Source organism: Cervus canadensis, chromosome 7 (assembly GCF_019320065.1).
Source record: "Cervus canadensis isolate Bull #8, Minnesota chromosome 7, ASM1932006v1, whole genome shotgun sequence".
Lineage (NCBI taxonomy): Eukaryota > Metazoa > Chordata > Mammalia > Artiodactyla > Cervidae > Cervus > Cervus canadensis.
Window position 1 is genome coordinate 32,040,609 of NC_057392.1, and position 14,346 is coordinate 32,054,954.

General features: G+C 42.5%; 1 protein-coding gene across 5 annotated transcripts in view; it reads right to left on the reverse strand.

The window, feature by feature from the left end:
• Window positions 1–1,418: 1,418 nt before the first annotated feature.
• The window catches only part of SATB1 (SATB homeobox 1), an 83,226-nt gene continuing 70,298 nt past the window's right edge, over window positions 1,419–14,346 (reverse strand). For 4 of the 5 annotated variants that reach the window (XM_043474811.1, XM_043474812.1, XM_043474810.1 and 1 more), the window contains 2 exons: window positions 7,801–8,004; window positions 1,419–4,523 (listed from right to left, as the gene is read on the reverse strand). In XM_043474811.1, coding sequence (XP_043330746.1) covers window positions 4,014–4,523; window positions 7,801–8,004 — 714 coding nt within the window. In that variant the 3' untranslated portion in view covers window positions 1,419–4,013. Of the gene's footprint in view, window positions 4,524–6,456; window positions 6,544–7,800; window positions 8,005–14,346 lie in introns of all 5 variants that reach the window. The other variant, XM_043474813.1, reaches the window with a different exon arrangement.

Sequence of the window (14,346 nt, forward strand, 5' to 3'; positions counted from 1 at the left end):
CACAACCTTGATATAGAGCAAGGAATCAAAATGGAATTCTTGTAGAATTATTTTGATAAAATGGAATTTTTGTAGAATTATTTTGATAAGTTAATTTGGAAATACAGATGATCCTAATCCTAATACGATACCCTAAGGAGGGTAAAGCAAGGAAGGCTTAAAAATGTTCATCTTTTAAACATGAATTCCAAACTATTTTTATTTGACATGTGGAATTGTTAAACAGGTAATAGTATTCTGGTCATATACATTTCTTAAATAAGGCTTCTTTGTATTTGATCAAAATGTGCATGGTACCAGACTGTAGTTTAGTCTTTGTTCAAAGACATGCAAGTATTTAGTATTTACATTAAATTGATAGCCTCAGAAGAATAGTGAATACATTCCCTTAAAAAGTAGAAGAAAAAAAAATTAACTTTACGGTGAACCATAGTATCTTTATCTCCTAATGTTTTAGATAGTATTTATATTCTTGAACTTCCATTGGCTTCCACATTCTCATGCAAATTTCTGGCTTGCTTTAACACAGCAGTCCAATTTCTGTTGGCTATATGACAGGGCATACGCATGTTAATTGCTCTTTTTGAAAGTATCACCAAGCAGTTCAGAATACCTTATTTATTGATAATATCGTGAAAATCAAGGACCTTATATCAGCCAAAAATAACAATATGGAATAGGGCAGAACTGAATAATGAAATGTATGAGATTGTCATTTTCATCTTGAACCATTTGAAAATGTTTTCTACTTAAGCTACATATTTTAGATAAGCACAGTTAGATATAGATTTCACTAATGAAGAAATAAACTTTTCTTCTTTTAGCTCAGAATTCCTTAGGACTAAATGTTAATTGATATGCATTTTATATATAATATGTACAGGCTTTGTAACCAAGGGTCACACAACTACGGCACACACGTTAGTTACCTTGGTTTTCAAGGGTTATGTGTCAACTCTGCATATTATGTGCCAAGGAGATACTATCAACATTATTTTTTGCATAATGTGCAAGTATGATATGGCCACAGAGTGTAATACAAATTAGTGGCAAAGTGCTGAGGGAAGGGATCCACGACAGACTCAAATGCACAAGGTTGAATATTACCCGTAAACTATCTGACTCTGCTAAGGCCTTACCAGCACAGAGTGCCAAGCCATGCCCAGCTTTTAAAAGCTTCTGAAATACTTGGACACAAGGAAGCTTGTGCAAGGAATTCTACCACAGCCTCTGGCAACACTGGGACTGGTGGGAGGGATAAATGACACCCGGGAAGCAACCTGGAAGTTTCCTCAAACCTCTTGCAAAATGTACCATCTTCCCGAAGAACAATTTTGCTCACTCCATCATGACCAACGTTGTATATTGATATGTGCTTTTTTTTTTTTTTGGTTTAAAATATATTAGCAAGATGCTGCTGCATTAGTTAAAAAGTCTGATAATTTTATTGTCATGTTGATTTCTTATACACACTCTTCAATTTACTGAAAATGTATTTTCAAAGAAGTTAAGAGGTTAGTGGGAAAGAAAAAAATCTTATTTGCAACCCAAATTCCCCTTAAAAAGGTATTACATCTTTGACTCCTTATATTAAGTGTTGTGCTCATGTTAAAAAAAAACACAAAAAAACAAAAAAAACACTACCCTCCACTCTAGCTTTTCCCTTTAAAGTCAGAGAAGATAGGTTGTTTTCCTTTAAATTTCATAGCATATTTATTTACCCTATTTTTTAAAAATATATGAAATCTTGTTTCCATTTGAATTCAAAATTATTTTGCTAAAATGACTTTCTGAACCCTAGTAATAAGCTAGAATGTTTAAAGGTGTTTTCTCATTTAATACAAAGTCGTAATAACTTTTTCGACATAATTTTAAGTTTACAGCAAACCAGCTGCCTCTGAAGTAGTTCAACTGTGCTTCAAAAGTAGACAGTAACTTTGAAAATCGAATTGGGAGTTTTCTATGATCCCATTTAAGTTTGGCATCAGAGGAGTCCAGTTGCCCTCTGATGAGCTCATCAGGGTCCAGGGAAAAGAGGCAGGAAGAGAGTGGGTGATTTCAGAACCAAAGGAACCCAAACACCCCCTAACAAGTAGGAAATCTTAAAAAAGCAGCAGGAAAATATAGTGAATGTGAACAAAAATAACCAAAAACTGCAACACTGGCCCTATTCTTTACATGAACATTAGCACACCTCACTTCATATCCTGGAGTTTACTGAGCTTTACGCTGCAAGAATTTTGAAGTGCATGTTTAAATTCCAGATTTGTTATTCTTATCTTCTTCATGGAGTTCTTGTAGTTATGACATACACAACCAAATGAGCTCAGAGTTATTAACTTGTATTTCATTTACAACTCAAAAAAAAAAAAAAATACAGCGCTTACTAAGGAGTTCTTGGACAGAAGGTCCATTTTTTCCCCCTACTTATGTTACTTTTAATGGCCTTTAAAAATGTATATACACCAGCTTTAAAAAAGTGTTGCCATGGCGGGCATATTGTGAAGTAAGTGCAGATGAATCTATTCTAAGTGCATATCTGCTGGAGCCTGAATTGATGTCTTTGTTAGTGGGTCTTTTGACCATCCTCCTGATCAAGTAAAACGTCAACCAAAAACAGATTATCGTCTTCACTGTTTAACTTAAAAAATGAGCATGTGTTTGGGATTTAAATTTACAGTGTTTCAAGTGACTTTTAAATTGCTCTTTTTCAGATCTGTAAAATGTCAAGAAAGTTTTAACATGCATCTTACTGAGAGGGCCATCTTGGACTCTGTGTTACTTCACATAAGCAGACAAACCCTACCATGTCATACCATACAAACAATTTTAATTGTGTAGTTACAGTCAATAACCACTCCTAATCAGAACATTTCTGCATAAAGAAAATTGTGATACACTTATAAAAACAGCCAGCTGTAACAAAATAGCTGTTTTCATAGCCATAAACTCATAAAAAAGAAATAACACCTTTATACAGAAATTTTATACAGATGTAGCTTTAAAATTGATTGTAAACCAAAGGAAGACACGTTGCAAACATCAATTATTTTCACATTAATTGCATAATTTTCTAAGGTGATCTATTAGTTTTATTAACCTAAGCTTATTTGCATGATAGTAAAAATTGCATACAACAATAAGAGTGAAGCTTATAGTATGAATTGCTTGGATAACATAGAGCACTTTTTATAGGCAACTGTGTAAAGCACATTTTATCTATTTAAAACTTTTAAGACACTTTGTTTTACTGCCCATCAAAATACATTTATAAATAGAAAAGAACCAGTATGGTAACAAGAGAAGCAATATTACATTTAACGGAAACTTCCAAAAATTAATTACAACATGATGCTGCAGGATCTACAAATAAATAATGAGGACTAAATTGTGTTTCACATTTTCTTTTCATTTTTAAAAAAATCTTGTAACAATGAGAATGAAAAAAATTACAGTGAACTTTTATTTCCAAAATAAAAACAAATTTGAATTACGGCAGTGCCATATAATACAAGGCATTTGTTGGCATATGTCATCTTTAAACTGCATTCCACAGTCTATAGTTCTTTTGCAACATACAATAGAGTAACAAACTCTTTTTCTTTTTTAAAACAAGGGGCGAGTTTCCAAAGATAAGTGTGAAGTGTTACAGAAATAAAGGAAGGAAATGATAATCACAGAAGTTATAATGCTTGTTTTGAGGCTCCAGAATAATAATTATAAAATTAAAAAAAAAAAAATCACTGGTTATCATGCTTACGGGTACACACACCCGGGTGTGTTCCGTGAACACAAATTTTCCATTTTTAATACCAAACAATCCGATGCTTCACTTGGGGCTGCCAAGCAGTTCGTAAAAGAGAGGAAAACGTTTAGTGCAGTCAGTATCAGCCTTTCTCGACGTTCCCGTTTGTGCAAGTTTCTGACGATTCCCCGGCTGAACGGCGGAGCGGAGCGCGAGTGTCGCGCGGGGCGGACCCCCCGGCCGGGGGGCGCTGATGGGGGCCTGCAGCTCAGTCCCTGGCGTCGGCGCTCGCGTCCGTGCTGCCGTCGGCCGCCGGCTCGTCCTCGAGCTTCACCGCGAAGAGCGGGCTCGGGCTCGCGCCCGCGCCCGGAACACCCTCATCTGGGTCCTGCAGCAGCTCGTCGTCTTTGTAGTCGGCCACGTCCACCTCCAGGCCCGCGTGGTCCTTCAGCCGGCCGTGGTGCTTGAGGTGGTAGCGCTGGTTCTGGAAGAACTTGATGACGGTGTGCTGCGGCAGGTCCAGCTGCGCCGACAGCGTCTGGATGGCCTCCTCGTCCGGGTGCAGCCCCACGTCCTGCATGAAGCTCTGCAGGATGCCCAGCGCCTCCACCGAGATCTTGGTCCGCGGCCGCGCCTTCGGCCGGCTCTCATCCTCCGCCTCTGCCGGCGCGGCCGCGGGCGGCTGCCGCGCGGGAAGCCGGGGCCCGGTTGGGGGCGGCGGCGCCTGTGCCGGCGCGGGGGGCGGTGCGGGCTGTGGCTGCGGGGGCGCCTGCGGCGGCTGCGGGGAAACAGCGGCACAAGATCAGCGGCGCCGCACGTGCCCGGCCCCGCGCGCCTGGCCACTGCACGTGCCTGGCCACTGCGCATGCTCGGTCCCTGTGCAACGCCTGGTCATTGCGCATGCCCTGCTCCTGCGCAACACCTAGGCACTGCGCATGCGGCCTCGCGCGCGGCACACAAGGGCCTGGAAGGAGCGAGCACATGACCTGCCGGGATCGGAAGGTGGGGACGGGTGCCGGACACAAACGCAGGCCAGCTGAACGGCCCACGGCACCGGGAAGAAGGTCAGAACGATCGCTAGGGAGGACCGGGGAGGGTCAGGGTGGCTCCTGGGCTTCGTCGTCAGAGGTCAGGCTGGCTTACTTACACGGCTGAAACTCTGCACTCTGAAAGTGTGAGCCACATTCACCAGGAGGATATGCCTCCGACATGAGGACAGCATATTGTGATGTCAGTAATTAATGAGGACTTTAAATGAAGACGGAGAAGTGAACTGTGCCAAAGGCAGTTTAGGAAGGTGAGCTGTGGACACACTGGGAAGGAAATATATTTCGTCCCATTGCAGCAGATGGCTAAAACGTGGCCCTGGCTTACAAGGTCTTACGTTCCAAGTAAAACGGGGAAGCCTCTGCTCTTCTACAGCATTCAAAGGGAAAGCCGCTCAGCCATGTCCGACTCTTTGCGATCCCATGGACTATACAGTCCGTGGAATTCTCCAGGCCAGAATACTGGAGTGGGCAGCCTTTCCCTTCTCCAGGGGATCGTCCCTACGGAGGGAACGAACCCGAGTCTCCTGCATTGTAGGTGGATTCTTTACCAGCTGAGCTATGAGGGAAGCCATTAGCTCTTGTGAAACCAGAGAGTTTCTGAGATTCTCACGTTTGTGAATTTCCTACCAGACAGTTTCAATCTAACAGACACACATTTCTTACTGAATTGCACTGGGCTGACACTGCAAGATTTTTTCTTACCAAAAAATAAAGGTTTCATTCACTCCACAACGGCTAGCAAATTGTTCTGTCTATACTAAGTTCAGATGTAATCAGGATTTAAATTTAGTGTATATAGACACTTTTTCATAATTTGTATATGTGCTGTAATTTTCCATACACAATTACACATAACAAATGTGTGACACACACACTCCAGCTCTAGGATTCTTATCAACAAAGGAAATAAACCTAAGGAAGCCTAAAATATTAGAACGTTTATATTGTGCCCTAAGCATTTCCTTAATCCCCCTAAGAAGCAATTTTATTAAAAACAATTTACATTTTCAAACAAGTACTTTTTTTTTTTTACTTATCTTTTTTTGTTTTTGCTAAACAGTACATTTTTCAGGCTTTCATGATTATTTTAGTGCTTGATATCCTAAGGGATTCTCTTTCTTAATTTATCTTTAACATATACTCAAGGATTCTTTTTCTTAGTGGATGGATAACCTTATTTTTGTTGTGTGTATCACCACTCCCCCCATCTCCATGCCCCCACAGACACACACAGCAGTAACAAGAAATAATGCAGGTGATTCAACAAAGAGAGTGTAGAATTTTAAGACTCGGGAAAGCAATGGCATTTTCCCTTAAAGGGGAAAACTAAAAGCATCCCTTTGGATGTAACAGAAATAATTAGTACAGCTCACGTTCAATTCCAACAGGTTTCCTAAGTAATTGAGGTCAACAACTAGCTGGGCCCAGACCGTCCCCATCTAAATGAACTGGGGATGAATTCAGTGGATCCACTCAGTGGATGAATGGAGACAGGTCCCAGGTTTTGGAAGGGAGTAATTTAGGGGAGTCTGAGGCTGACCCTGTGGGCGCAGTGTATTTGGCCAACACCACTGTTAGCGTGGCCTTTCCAAGGCTGAGCATCCCGACCAGGGAGCAGGTCTCAGCACCAATCTTCTGTGTGTCCCCCTCTGGCTGGATAACCTGTGCCTGCTCACCTGTGGAGCAGTACCAGCCACGGGGCCCAATGCCTCTAGACTCTCCTTGCCTAAGGGTGGTAGGAGAGGGGCTCTAATGGAAAAACAGACAGACGTGACTCACCCCTAACCAGTGCTCACTGAGCCTGCGGCGACAGACAGACCTAAAGTGAAGCCAGGGGTGGGGAGTCGGAAGCCAGATGCCAATTTGGTTTCCGTCCCCTCCTCTTTCTAGGACAGAATCCAACGTATGCAATTGTGATCCTACAAACTTCCTCTGTGGAAACAGCAGTCATGCTTTTCCTCGGGGACAGGATCGGTGTTCATTAAAAAATAGGTGGTGTGTCTAAAAACTCAAATTTTGCTGCAATGTGGGAGACCTGGGTTCGATTCCTGGGTCAGGAAGATCCCCTGGAGAAGGGATAGGCTGCCCACTCCAGTATTCTTGGGCTTCCCTGGTGGCTCAGCTGGTAAAGAATCCACCTGCAATGCAGGAGACCTGGGTTCGATCCCTGGGTTGGGAAGATCCCCTGGAGAAGGGAAAGGCTGCTATTGCTGCTGCTAAGTCGCTTCAGTTGTGTCCGACTCTGTGTGACCCCATAGACGGCAGCCCACCAGGCTCCCCCGTCCCTGGGATTCTCCAGGCAAGAACGCTGGAGTGGGTTGCCATTTCCTTCTCCAATGCATGAAAGTGGAAAGTGAAAGTGAAGTCACTCAGTCGTGTCTGACTCTTAGGGACTGCATGGACTGTAGCCCACCAGGCTCCTCAGTCCATGGGATTTTCCAGGCAAGAGTACTAGAGTGGGGTGCCATTGCCTTCTCCGAGGGAAGGTCTACCCACTCCAGTATTCTTGGGCTTTCCCTGTGGCTCAGCTGGTAAAGAATCTGCCTGCAATGCAGGAGACCTGGGTTCGATCCCTGGGTTGGGAAGATCCCCTGGAGAAGGGACAGGCTACCCACTCCAGTATTCCGGCCTGGAGAATTCCATGGACTGTATAGTCTATGGGGTCGTAAAGGGTTGGACACGACTGATCGACTGTCACTTTCAATATGACAAAATAGATTAAGCTCTCACATAGTTCTAATGAAGACTGGCTTGCCAAACAACAGTGGAAGGGGGTTCCTGCCGGCCGGGGAGGGGTGGGGGGGGCGGGGAGCATACAGGAACACAGCACACATGTTGGAAAACCCAGGTCCTCCTTTGCCCCCTGACCGAGATGGCAGGGTACTGTCATCTCTTGTTTAGAAGCCTATGTTCAGACTGGCGGAAAGAAGAGAAATGCCCCTTTCCCTGCCACATTTAAGCGTCTGTTTACCGCGTGCTCTACTGCAGCGGCCGACGTGCACGAACCTGAATCTGCTCTGCGGGCACGTGGATGATGTGCGGTGGCCGGTCGCCGTGGTGATGCACCGCGTTGCTCTCCTGTTCATAGATGGCATCGCGTTCTGGCTGGGGGAGGCTGAGGAACCTTCGGATCATGGAGAGGTTCTCCCACAGGGTCCTGTTTTCTGGAGAAGGGTCTTCTTTCCAGCGTAACAGCTCACACAGCCACCCCTTAGAGACAAGGGCATTAGCAGGTCAGTTCAGGTCCAAGAGGGGGCGGGTGGGGAGCTGACAGTTCCCATTAGGAAGTAAAAAGGAAGGACCCTGTGCAGTTAACTTTTTCTCAGCTCAAAACACTCCCAATATGCTTAAAAATTTTTTTAACCTGTTAAAAGAGAATAGGTGTGATTATTGAAGAGGAGGCAGGTTCTGTTTTTTAATACACAATTCAGATTTGCATCTTAAAGGAGGGCCCTATTTTTCAGACTCCAAAGGCAAGACCCATTTACCCTAGACTGCAGAATGTGCCCAAGGAGAAAGGCTGACTGTGCTTCTGGTCCTATGAATGGCCATATGAGATTCTGAAGATACTATTTACAAAGGGCTGGGATAGCTTTTTAGAATAATTTTCCCAAAAGGATTCCCTAAGTTTATAATTTTTGCATTAAAAAGGCAATTCTGTGAATATTTTTGTTTGTGTCAATGTATGTGTGTATGTGTAGAAAAGGGAGAGAAAGGATGTGTGCAGTTGTGTGAGCAAGAATGTCATCCAAGGTAAGGCTTTATGTTAGAATGAGTATTAGAAGAATTCTCCAACACAGAACTTTCCAGAAAGACACCTCAGAGTCCTGCCTGCAGCTGTGCACACACATGGTTCATCACGTAAGCAGTTTAATAGAATCCCTGGGCCAAGGGAGATGATGGCCACTGAGAGCCAAAACCTGAATGTATCTGCTGCACTCCAAGGCCCGGTTTCTGATCCCGAGATCCTCAATCATGAACTGAGTGGTCGAACGTGGGACAGTGGGACTGATATACACACACAAGTAATAGGCACTGGGCTGGATGAAGCACAAGCTGGAATCAAGATTGCTGGGAGAAATATCAATAACCTCAGATATGCAGATGATACCACCCTTATGGCAGAAAGTGAAGAACTAAAGAACCTCTTGATGAAAGTGAAAGAGGAGACTGAAAAAGCTGGCTTAAAGCTCAACATTCAGAAAACTAAGATCATGGCATCCAGTCCCATCACTTCATGGCAAATAGATGGGGAAACAAGTGGAAACAGTGGCTGACTTTATTTTTCTGGGCTCCAAAATCACTGCAGATGGTGATTGCAGCCATGAAATAAAAAGACATTTATTCCTTGGAAGGAAAGTTATGACCAACCTAGACAGCATATTAAAAAGCAGAGACATTACTTTGTCAACAAAGGTCCATCTAGTCAAGGCTATGGTTTTTCCAGTGGTCATGTATGGATGTGTGAGTTGGACTATAAAGAAAGCTGAGCTCCAAAGAATTGATGCTTTTGAACTGTGGTGTTGGAGAAGACTCTTGAGAGTCCCTTGGACTGCAAGGAGATCCAACCAGTCCATCCTAAAAGAAATCAGTCGTGGGTGTTCACTGGAAGGACTGATGTTGAAGCTGAAACTCCAATACTTTGGCCATCTGATGTGAAGAGCTGACTCATTGGAAGAGACCCTGATGCTGGGCAAGATTGAGGGCAGGAGAAGAAGGGGATGACAGAGGATGGGATGGTTGGATGGCATCACCGACTCGATGGACATGGGTTTGGGTGGACTCCAGGAGTTGGTGATGGACAGGGAGGCCTGGCGTGCTGCAGTCCATGGGGTTGCAAAGAGTTGGACACGCCTGAGCGACTGAAGTGAACTGAATACTATGTATAAAGTAGGCTGACTAATGAGCACCTACTGTGTAGCACCAGAAACTCTACTTGATGCTGTGTGGTGAGACCTAAATGGGAAGGAAATCCAAGAAAAAGGGGTGGGGTGGGGGGGATTATGTATGCATAGAGCTGATTCACTTTCTGTACAGTAGGAACTCACACACCATCGTAAGGCAACTATGCTCCCATAAAAACTAAAAGAAAAAGAGTGTTCCAACGAGTGTGCACTGTCTCCCGTTCTTTAACCACCATCTCAAACCTTCTTGTCTCGGCCGCCACATGGGTGCTGAGCAGCAGGGCGCGGAGGCGGAGGGGAGGGCCGCCTACACCTGCTCCTGCTCTCAGCTCCGAACCGCGCTCTAGAGAAGCGTCTGCAGGCCAGCTCACCGGGGACGCCGGCTGCTCCTCTGCCTCCTCATGGTCCCTCTCCCCCGGCGGCGGCCGACCGGCAGGGCCGGCCCGCCCTCCAGCCCACCGGCCCACGGACCGCGCCCTCCACCCTCGGCTCTCCAGACGTGCCCCTCCCGCCTGCTCGCCGCCGGGCTGTGAATGCAGGCTTTTCCTGAGGCCACGTTCTTCCTGGACTTGCCTCCGCTTTCTTATCCTCCTGATCTCCTGCCGGGTCCCTCACCGGATCAGGGGCCTCGGATTCCTTATCTTAGCCTCTGCTTTAGGGAAACTGACCTAAAACAATGGGGTTCCTTAGAAACTAGCTGGATGGGAATGCAAAGAGGACAGGTTAGTATCTGATTTTTAGAATTGGCCAAGGGGAGTTGGCCTCTGACCTTAGGGTGAGGTCAGAACATGGCATGACTTCTCCTTTCTTTTCCAATGTGAGCCACAGGAGAAATTCTCTGCTAACTGTAATACACAGCCGAAGAAGCCCCCAAACAGCCTGAGAGATTTTAAAGAATAGCTGGAGACTCATACACTAGCTTCCCGAGACCCACCGACCACCCAGCCAAGGGTGACAGCTGCTAAACCCCATGAGCCCTACTGACCCTAACTGAAGCCAGGGCCTCTGATTCTCCACTCCACACACCATTTAGCCACGTGCATTCCTAGGGACAGTCATGCAACTGTGCACTCACTTGATGCCGCCACGTGCATGATCCCAGGATAACAGAACAGGCGGTAAACTGAAGGTTTACCAGAAAGATTATTAGCTCAATAAAAAAGAACCATGACGACGGCGCCACTGAACATGCTTCTCTTCTAACCATGGCAGCTGTAGGCTTCTTTCCACAATCAGACCATAGGTCACATTTTTGCTCTTATCTATGAATGCAACATTAACTACAATTTGAGTATTTGAAATATTTGAGACCCACTTGCATAGGCTGCCCTGGAAATGTTTGTTTAGCTCCTGCTGACAAATATTTGCTGTCTGGATTGAGCCATGGAAATATTTTATACTTTCCTACATCAAAAGTTATTGCTTTATTCTTCACTTCTATATTTTGATGCAAGGCAAGTTTTAGATCTATCTTCCTGAAGGAAGGCTTGACTATTAACTCTGGTTAAGATTACACCCCTGCCCCCTCCTCGTCTCTTCTTTAGCTGTGGCAACTGACAGGGCCCCATGCCTATATACAGAAAACCACTACAATTTTATTTACCTTTCAAGAGATGGCTAGAAGGTTCATCAAGAATATGTTCTTTTTTTCTTTACTTAGCTAGGATTATACTCTTGTAATAAGTGCTAAACACTGAACATATAAGTCTTTTTTTTTTTTTAAGAAATAAATGCTTGTAACCAAAAATTGCTAAAAGTTAAATTAAGAACAATTCATGTAAGAAAATCTTCTTGAAGAAAGCTGAAGCACTCCAATAATTTTTTTAATCCTTTTAGAAACTTTTTAAAGTAATGCAGATATCGGTTAGCACTTGGATATATGTGGGGGGAAAAAAACATGTGGATCACAGATGTTCTTTGGAAAGGAAAATCATTAGTTCTTTTAAAATGGCTAATAATGATAGCTAATTCCCAAACAATCACACTCATGCTGGTTTCACAAATATTTCAGAAAAAGAGCCTTGACTTATTCAACAAATATTTTGCTCATATTGTCACTTCTGTGTCTCTATACTTATAAGACAGATTCTTATTTTTATTAATTGCCCATGACTAACATAACATTTCCAGTAGTTTGCTATTAACCTTTGCCCTTAAATAATACTTCTAATTCCTTATCTAAAAATAATGTGATGAATTGTAAATCTGAAGCATGTCTCCGCTAGCCTTTCAAGAGACACGATGATTTTAAGAGACTGAAATCAGATGCTTCTTAGAAAAATATTTAACGGTGCAGCTGGGAACTGTTAGTTCTACAAGGGTATTCCAAAAAACAAAGATGGGGGAGGGGCAGCGTGCTTTTCTCTTGATATGTGTCGCTCTCAACAAATAATGGAAAACAGACATTCTGACAGGCTAGTTCTTTGTCAGCAGAGAAATCAGCTGGCTCATTCCCAATTTACACTGGCAAAAAGAAGATTAATTTACTATGATTCCATTTAAATACCTTGGAATATTCTGACTCCCTCAAATCCTATCGATCAAGATGATGACAGTAATCTGGTCTATGTTTTGCAGGAAGTGATGAGAAGCACCAAACGCTTTCTAATTCCCCAATACCTGTCCTGAGGTCACTTTTCCATAAACGATACTGTTGAGCAAATACACTTGGGAAGACAATATATGTCAGAATATAGGTAACATGTGGCAAATAAAAATAATGATTTCCCTAAGTACTATATTGGTTCTTTTAAAATGATACATGTATAGATTTACTGGGTGGAGGAGAGATGGTGAATAAAACGCAAGCACTTTGCTGCAAAATGTGAACATAATTACGTTTTAAGCCAGGTCTCCGGGACTTGAAATATTGTAAGAGGGGTAGGGAACTGCTGTGACAATTAAATTAGATCACAACTGTTCTGAACAGTAGAAAAGACAGGAGACTAACAGCCTTAAAATAATGAGACCAATCTATTCTCAGAAAACTAAAATGGCACAAGGAACAACCTAAACTTTAAATGTAGTAAATTTGCCAAGCAACATTACACTGCATATAAAGAGGGCAAAATATAAACAGTAGCCACATGTAAATAAATTAGTCAAACTTTCAGGATGTTCCTACTTTTCAAACTGACAAAGTTTAATTTGACACCTTCTGTTCTAAACCCTTTGTTTCTATTCAAAATCACGCCTTGAGCTGTTGCTATCAATCACAGCACTCCCCCTATTACTTAAAAAAACTGGCATGGACCCTAAACAAGCTGAAAATGCCATGCAGATGAATTCTGAGATAATATGTTCAAACCTGTTATATACAACACAAATCGTGTAAAGTTATGTATTGTAAACCTACATTTATTGAGAACTAAAAGTCTTAAATCCATCTGCCACAAAGGAAATACTGTTATGTACTTTATAGGAACCAAGAACCATCTGTAAATGTCTTGCCACCGTAAGCAAGAAACTGGTACAGAAGATGCTAAACCTCAGACAGCATGAAATCAATAACATTCTTTGGACTGGTTTTGGTTTAGGGAATCTATGAAAGACATGGAAGATTTGGGGAGGGTAAAGGGGCAAAAAAAAAAAAAAGGAAAAGAGAAAATGCGGAACGACTGCCAACCCACTACTGAAAAAAAGCAAAACAAATTCAATGACAACACAATGGCAATTTATCATGGTCCATGAAACACATGACTGTATGCTCATTTTAAAGGAAAAATTAGCAGTTCTGAACTCAATATTCTAATGATGTGCTTTACCGACAGAATCTTGTTGTACCACACTGAAATAAAAATCCTGGCACCTTCATCTCTCAGCTGCTGATTTCCACCCAAACTCAATCTCTGATTTCCATTCTGCTCTTTTTAGAACAGTTAATTCAAGTCGATTCCCTTCTACCATTTTAATGGGTGAGGAGTACGCAATGATTTTTCACCGAGTCAGGAAAGCAACCTCCTTTCACAAATGAATTTATTGTACCTAGGGAGCCTCACATACATGAAAAGAGACCCCTCGCAAGGCCGGGTCTGTGACAGTCAGGAGCACGGAACACAACTAGTTTTCCAGGGGGAAAGAGACTTTCACGTTCTCTAAGGAAAAAAAGTCACAAAAAAAAAAAAAAAAAAAAAATCACTTAGTACAAGGATATGTATATATTGTTGTCATGTACATATACATTTTAAACTTAAGAGCTATAAAAAGAGAAAGAAAATGACAAATAATTCTCACTGCAACTAAGAAGGAAAAATACATAAAAAAAAAAAAAACAGAAAGGTAATTTGTGTTCTAAAAAGGAAAACATTTTATAGTCTGTATTTATTCCCTACCCCTCACCCTCATCTTTTATGTGTTATTTGCAGAAGTATTTTGTTCTGATCTCTGGGGCGTATAGTATAATAATATATGATATTAAAAGAAATCAATCTAAATAGGGAGGTATTTGATACAAACATTTTAGTGGAAAGCATGAATTACATTTTAGCAAGTAGTAGGAATAGGATTAAGTACATAATCCATTAAATAGTACTTCTCACACAAAAAAATTTCAGTATTGTAGACTAAACTACACCAGGCATTTTGAATGAGTACATTTTCAACAACAACTAACTACAGAGCTAGCAATTTATCATTCAGCAAATAATTT